Source organism: Cyprinus carpio, chromosome A17 (assembly GCF_018340385.1).
Source record: "Cyprinus carpio isolate SPL01 chromosome A17, ASM1834038v1, whole genome shotgun sequence".
Classification (NCBI taxonomy): domain Eukaryota; kingdom Metazoa; phylum Chordata; class Actinopteri; order Cypriniformes; family Cyprinidae; genus Cyprinus; species Cyprinus carpio.
Window position 1 is genome coordinate 13216022 of NC_056588.1, and position 7309 is coordinate 13223330.

A 7309-nucleotide genomic window follows, 5' to 3' on the forward strand; every position below is an offset into this window, starting at 1 on the left:
TGTAGGAAAAATTGTGTTACTACTGTGGAAGTAGACATGTCAGAGGTGTCTATTAACTTCTCCAGCATGTCCGTATTTACAGAATTGTTTAAAACAATTATTTGAAAAGAACTGTCCGGAGAACCGATTCATTGAAATGAACCACTCACTTCTTGGCTGCGTTATTGGCGGAAGTGACGTCAGTTCTTACGCGACGCGAGACGTTAGCCGCGCTTTATCCGGGAAAATTCAAACCAGTTTATATGGTAAGCGAGTCGTTTTTGTTGTTGTTGTAAAAAACAATATATGCCCCAATGTCACTCAATCTACTATATATTATGTTGGTACTTTGTTTCACTCACTGATATGTAATCGATCATTTTACACGGGGTTTGTCGACGGATAAGTGTGCACGGGGTTATTTTCGTTTTAACGTTAGTATTTTACAGCCAGACTAACACTGGATTTAGAGAAGTGTTTATATAGTTAAAATTAATTAACATATAAAACGTCCAATTTTATAGACGAAATACTAATACAAATCCATATAATAACTTAATATAAAAATTACAATTTCACATACGAAACACAGTCTTTATAGACGAATCAATCATCCCTTTTATCTTATTTTGTTAATTTGATTTTCCCCCCTTCGCATCTTACAGGATTGTGATGAGAACATGGACCACTGTTTTGCTGAAAACATTTAGTCTGAATTTCCTCTAATACAACAATGTATCATCCACTGCAAGACTATTTCATAGCTCCTGAAGCCCCTAAGCCTGGTGGCATGATCACACCAGTGAAAACCATACCTAAAGCAGCTCACAGTTGGACAACTGGATCAGGCAGAAAGATTTCAAACCGAGATGTGTTGGTGATGAACTCCACTGCACAGAATGCTGAAGAAAATAGCCCAAATATCCCATGTGAGCTTAGCAGCATCAATGCCACGGCGGAGGTCGCTCCTCTAGACAAAGTGGACCTGATGCTGAAGAGGTGCAGCGAGACGCCGGCAAAGATTTTTGCAAGAATGAAGGCAAAAGTTCAGAGACAATATTCTGCAGGGCATGGGGCAGCCTCTGATCATATAAGCAACCAAGAGATCTGTGACAGTGTCCCCTCGAACCCTGTAACCCAGACCTCTCATAAGAGTAACACTGACCAGGAGACATATGTGTTAGCCCTCTCACCTCCGCAGTCACTGAGAGGAGATGCACAAGCTGGAGAAATGGACTTACCACAGGATAGCCTTTCCATCAATCTTCATAAAGTGCCTGGAAGACAACACGAAACCTTTAATACGGCATCAGAGTCATTTATTGGTTAGTTCTCCATTTTTTTTCAGATGTCATACATATTGATGAAAATTAATTCTACTAATATCCCTTTTCTTTTTCTAGAGCCCTATGTTTTACTTGAGAAAATACCTGGGGAGATGTTATCAGCGATGAGAAAAAGGCGAACGCAAATGCCAGAGAATCTTTATAACAGAAAAAGAGGTATGATTTTAATGTTATTATTTTAGTAATTGCTGTTGTTTGGCATTTTAGGACCGTTATATACAGTGCAACCTGACTCACTTATAAAAATCTGTCTGTATTTGTTTACTCAAGAGACTCATATGCTGATGAACAAGGTGGTTCCTGATGAGATGTTAGCCCAGCTTCAGCGGAAACCCATCACCTACGTCAGCAGTTCAAAAGATATCAGAAATAAAGGTATGACTTTTAATTTCACTCTGTATTACTCATAAAATTACAGTGAGTGGTTAAGAATAATGTATATGTCTGGATATGAATCTCGTTTTAATGACCTTATACTGATGCTCTGTTGATAAGTTTTTGCAAACCAGACAGAAATGCATAACTCTTAAGTTAGTTCTTATTTGTCTATTGTGTTTATATGTATGAATATATGTGCACTGGAAGCTTCTTCTGTCACCATGACAAATTCTGTGTGTGTGAAAACAAACTTGGCAATAAGTATTATTCTGATTTTTCTTAAAATTGGGTTAGAATACAGACTTAATTATGCAAAAGTAGCTATCATGCAAAGAACAATGTAACACTGATCATAACACATTAGCTCTGTGTAATTTACTTGTAGGTGGCGTTGTATTTGGTGAGAGGAGCATTGCAGTAGAAAAGGACAGTGAGGAAGACCTCCTAATAGACACGTCCAGTAGCCCTGAGTCTGATCCGTTTGGTCAGTCGGAATGCACAGAAGTGGTCCCTGTACCCCCTCAGCCTCCTCATAATCTACTGGATGATCCTCTCCTGCAGCTCTCTCCTCGGGTGTTGATCCCACGAAAGACAGCGTCTGTGTTTCAGTCAAAACAACAAGCTAAACAAGCAGACGATGAAGGAACCAATGTAAGTTAAAAAATGTAGCATTTGTTTCTTAATGGTTTTTAAAATCATTAACAAAACGAAAATGCAAAAATGTGATTTGGTGGTTTTAGATTTTGTAATATTTTGTAGTTAGTACATTGTTTTTGTATTTTAGGTGAGGGGGATTCATTTAAAAGACTGGGTTTTGAAACTGCTCAACAAAGACCTTGTGGTTGATGGTATTCGAAATAAATACATTCTCCTTCTTCCCTATTATTCAAATTAGTAAATTTATTATAATATATTTTTAAATATTTTTTTTTAAATATCTTAAAGAATTGTCATAGTGTCTGTCTGCACTATAATATAATGTATTATATTATAGCGTTATGCTTTTTTATAAATCCTCCATGAAGCTGTTTTTTGTGGCTCTAAATGCTTTTGTTTGATACATACAGAGATACTATGATACCGTGGCACAGCAGTTTTATCACTGAAAGAATCTCAAGCAATGTTCTCAAGACTTCATCTGGCAGAACCTATGTCCTCATTGGGAAAATGGCCAAACATCCCAGTTCATGTAAGAAAATGCTTTTTAAATCAAGTTGCGTTACTTTGATTGTGTATGTTTCATTTGACAATTTTTGTTTTAACGCTTACAGCGTTTCCATCATGGTTTTTGAAGAAGTTTCTTTTTGGGTTTCCAAAAATGTGGAAGGAGTACCTGGATCAGTTTTTGAGTGGTCATATGGGGTAAGTTGCCTCAAATCTGTTATTATGCTGTTTATCAAATTATAAAAAGAAACTATTCTTGTTTTAGACTGCAGAAAAGTCAGAAGGACAACAGCGGTGTGAAACCTCCCAAAGCTAAAAATCAACAGGCCGCTAAAAACTCAACATGCAAACATCCCAAAATTCAGGACAATATAATGTGTGAGTATATCATTTCAACAGTAAAGGTGACCTTTATATCAGTTGGAAAGTTCACAAATCTATCTGAATGACTTATTATTGAATCAGTCATAATTAACTGCTTAATTTGTTTATATTTAATTGGTGTCTGTATCAAGAATGTCTGGAATCCCAGTTTTTGTTTAAACTATGTTCATCCCCATTAGTTTGAAATGGTCATGCTAATATATTGAATTTTTTTCGTGGGATAGCTCCCAGTCCCATCACTCCCACTGACAACATTCAGCAGGGCAGTGCAAAAGTTTCCCGCAGTGGCCGGCTCATCAAACCACCATTGGAATACTGGAAAGGAGGGAGGATTGTTATGGATTCTGACATGAATGTCACTATCCATGAGGACTACTCTACCTCAGTGCTGTCCACGGTACTCTTCTCATTTCATTCAGCACTGCAAACAATGTCTTTGATCTCTAGTGGCATTTACAGGGTCTTTTTATATTGGTATGGTGCAGGTGGACCATTTTTTTAAATTTGATTAAATTTGATGTTATTTTGCTTTCCAGCCAAAGAAACCAGTAACTATGGCAACATCACAAATCACAGAGGAACAATCATCCAGGCCTGAAACTCTGGGAAGAGGTGTGCATTCATAACACGTGTGTTTTTAAAGCGCATTTGTTTTTTCATTCAAATTTTCACATTTATTCGTTTTACAAGGGAGGCGTAACACATCCAGCAGTGAAGATGAACTGTCAGTGCCAATGAGGAGGATCAGGCAGCGTTCCAAACCCCAAAGAAAAGTCCAATCTCAGAGCAATCCATCTCCAAGTGAGAGCACAACACTGAATAAACCTTCAAGAGCTCAGAGAGGACCTCTGGTTATGGCCCTCAGCTCGAACTCGGGTCATGCAGTGAAACAAAAAGCTAGTCAACCTCAAAGAACCTCTCGGAGAAAACAGCAGTCAGGAGGAGAGGAAAATGCTATGGGTTCAGGGTCAGAGATGATGGAGAACAGAAAGGCTGATTCAGTGAATAGTCATTTCTCACCAGCAGTGTCATATGATGATCAGGAATCGGGCTTTGAGAATGATCCGAAGACAAAAAGCAATGGCAAGTCCCAAAAGCAAATTCGGGAGGAACCACAATCCATGCCTCACGACAGCAGTTGCTTACGCCGAAGTGCTCGCATATACTCCAGAGCCCAGTACTCTACTGACTCTAACAGCTCATTTGCATCTCCAGACCCTCCAATAAGGCGACAAGGACAAGGCTCCACAAACCGTAAACAGCTAACAAAACCTCACAAAACTGAGACCTCTGTGGTGCAAGATTCTACCACTCATGAACAGGACTCAGTGAGAGGTTCACGTAGACCAAAAAAGGTCTCGCAGCGAAATTCAGATGCTTTGGTAGGAGATGCTGTTGATTTGCCAACAGATGATGATGATGATGATGAAGAGAGAAGGGGACATGACAAGAAGACCACGTTATTGTTGAGGAGGACAAGACAAAGGAAAGCTAAATCTGAACTTAAAACCAATGGACACTTTCCGTCCTCAGAGGACATGCATTCTGAGCACTCAGAGGATGAGGAAAGTGTTCAACATGCCGTTTCAAATAACAGAAGGTCAAAGAAATCTGAAACAAGAAAAGCAAACGCAAGAAGCAAAAAGCCACAAACAGAAAACAGCAATAAGCATGAAGAAGATGAGCTATTAGATGGAAAATGGACTGAAGAAGAGCTTCAAAAACTACACGAGTAAGCTTTAAACTTGAGTTTATTATTATTATTTTTTAAATTTGGTATTTAAGTTTACTTGGTTTTTTACAGGATAGGAAAAAAAAATTACGTCATTCCTTTGAATGCATGAAATATAGACAGATCATGAGAGCACTTTTTATTTCTCTGGACAGGGCTGTCAGCTCATTACCTAAGCACAAGAGCGGTTACTGGGCAAACGTTGCGTATATTGTCGGCACTCGTTCGGCCGAAGAGTGTCAGGAACAGTATAATCCCAATCAGAAGACCAACAAAAGACCCAGAATAAGAGCACAGAAGAAACCAGCAGCAACCGAGGAGCCAGGTTTCTATACTTTACTGTATCATTTGAAGGGTTGTGACTGTTTTTACAGATTTACAAATTCATGCATTTGAAAATGGAAAAAACAATGTCTGATCTTGCTTTTTCTCACAGGAAAGGAGATAGTTGAAATAACTGCTAAAGCTGGAACACTTAAAAGGAGACAGCAGATGAGGCATTTCTTGGACCACATGCCCAAAGATGACCATGACGATGTATTTGCCAACTCACCAATGCACAATAAGCAAATCAAGGTGATTTATTGTCGATTGATTTGGAGCCAGATGCTCTGAACTGCACGTTCAGACCTAATAAAGCCCCCTGTCTGAGTGATACCATATCTTGTCTATACCCTAAGAAAATCTAACCTGACATCTTCTGTAGTTGCCTGTATTCGCTGCAAATGGAGATGAAGAGTTCAGCCTGCTTCAAAACCCTGAGACGCCGAGTTCTAGCATTTCTACTGCTGCTAAAACCCCTCAGTGTCTGCACATCAGCCCAGGAATGCTGGGATCCATCAACAAGTACGCTTTCATCTCGACTGCCAAAGCTATATTTAGTGGGCGGATGCTGAGCGCACTCATCAGGCTTAATGCCTCATTTTTTAAAAATGCAGATGTCTAATTTGGGTCTTTGTATAATAAACCATTAATTAATTTCTTTATTTTTTGTTTATTTTAGAATAACATGGACAAGTACATCCACCATCATAAGAACAACAAGAAACGAAAAAAACGCAAAAAAAAAGCACCAACAATAACAACATCAAAAAAATACTAATCATCAATAATGTTCCCACAATAAATCAAACAACTTTATTACCCTCTTTTTTTTTTTTTCCCCCATGTTAATGATGATGCAATATTCTTCCTGTGTAGGATAAGCTTACACCAACCCCAGTAGTCAAGAAGACTCTAAAGAGATGTGTTGGTATGCAAGTTACCTTTTTGGAAACACAAACATGCTTCAGTGTATTGAGTTGAAAAATATGTAGTTTATTAATATTCACCCCTCTGTGTTTTTAACAGCTGAAGATGATGACTTCGTTGTGTGGAATATGCTGTCAGATAAAGATATCCCATCCAGAGCTGATGACAGTGACGAGGAGGATGATTATTTTATGGAATACTGCTGAGTTTCACTATCATGGTTTAGCATCATAGTTAAAAATGTATCTTAAATCAGTTCGTTTCAGTGCTGTTAATCACAATATTTTACGGTGTTTTAGCTTCTACTTTTCCAGTTGTTTTAAAGTGCGTTTTGTTATGTCAAACACCAGTGCTCATGAAATGTTTGCTAGCTGTAGCTTACAAAACATCTCAAATTAAGATTTTTAATTTGCCTTGTTAAGCCAGTTCTTCTACAATGCAGTTTATCAGCGGATTGTATATATATTTTTTTTATTTGGCGTTCATAATCTGCGGATGTTATACCATGAAATTCTAATGAAAGCATAAACACAACTCGATATAAAGAAATGCAAAAGAAAAGTTATAATTCATCTGGTGTAAAAGAAGCTGAAAAGGCAACATTTTAGATTCTTTTATTTGATTATAGTGTAAATAAATATATAAGCAAATACAATGTATGAACAAATAAAACGGTTTAAGCTTCATCTTTGTCCAGCAGTTTTACTCGAGTGTGCTGTGCTAGCAGTACAGCTGTGTCTTTCTTTGTTATGTTCCTTCACGTTCTTCATAAATATATATTTTTGGAAAATGTCCCTATTGGTCTTTTAGGTTTCAGCTGCTTCTGAAACGCTGTGTAAAAGCATATTAACAATTAACGCCTTTATATTTTCATATCTCTATCCCTAAACTACACTTATCCTATTAATATAAGTTTTCTTGCAACAAAACCTTTTATATAATCTTGGTCCACCCTCTCTCTCTGAACCATAGAATGTATTTATAAAGCTGTTTTTGATACTGTAAATGTAACTTGAAGTGAATAACAGTGCTTGTGGTTTTTGGTATGCTTTGGAGTCCTGTCCTACATTGAAAA

At 37.7% G+C, this 7309-nt stretch overlaps 1 protein-coding gene across 1 annotated transcript; it reads left to right on the forward strand.

The window, feature by feature from the left end:
• The first annotated feature begins 123 nt into the window (after window positions 1-123).
• LOC109078634 (mis18-binding protein 1-like) lies at window positions 124-6920 on the forward strand. The gene is made up of 18 exons (XM_042774162.1): window positions 124-245; window positions 645-1304; window positions 1383-1481; window positions 1596-1700; window positions 2089-2354; window positions 2488-2558; window positions 2768-2892; window positions 2975-3065; window positions 3133-3245; window positions 3476-3648; window positions 3788-3863; window positions 3942-4983; window positions 5139-5308; window positions 5420-5559; window positions 5690-5833; window positions 5987-6060; window positions 6183-6235; window positions 6334-6920. The coding sequence occupies exons 2-18, from the start codon at window positions 713-715 to the stop codon at window positions 6438-6440; spliced, it is 3441 nt and encodes a 1146-aa protein (XP_042630096.1). The 5' UTR covers window positions 124-245; window positions 645-712; the 3' UTR covers window positions 6441-6920.
• Window positions 6921-7309: the final 389 nt, after the last annotated feature.

Bases quoted from the DNA above. Each gene is read 5' to 3' on its own strand.
- LOC109078634 (XM_042774162.1), top strand. From the start codon at position 713: ATGTATCATCCACTGCAAGACTATTTCATAGCTCCTGAAGCCCCTAAG. The intron at 1,701-2,088 runs GTATGACTTTTA...ATTTACTTGTAG, and splicing joins AAAAGATATCAGAAATAAAG to GTGGCGTTGTATTTGGTGAG. The intron at 2,355-2,487 runs GTAAGTTAAAAA...TTTGTATTTTAG, and splicing joins CAGACGATGAAGGAACCAAT to GTGAGGGGGATTCATTTAAA.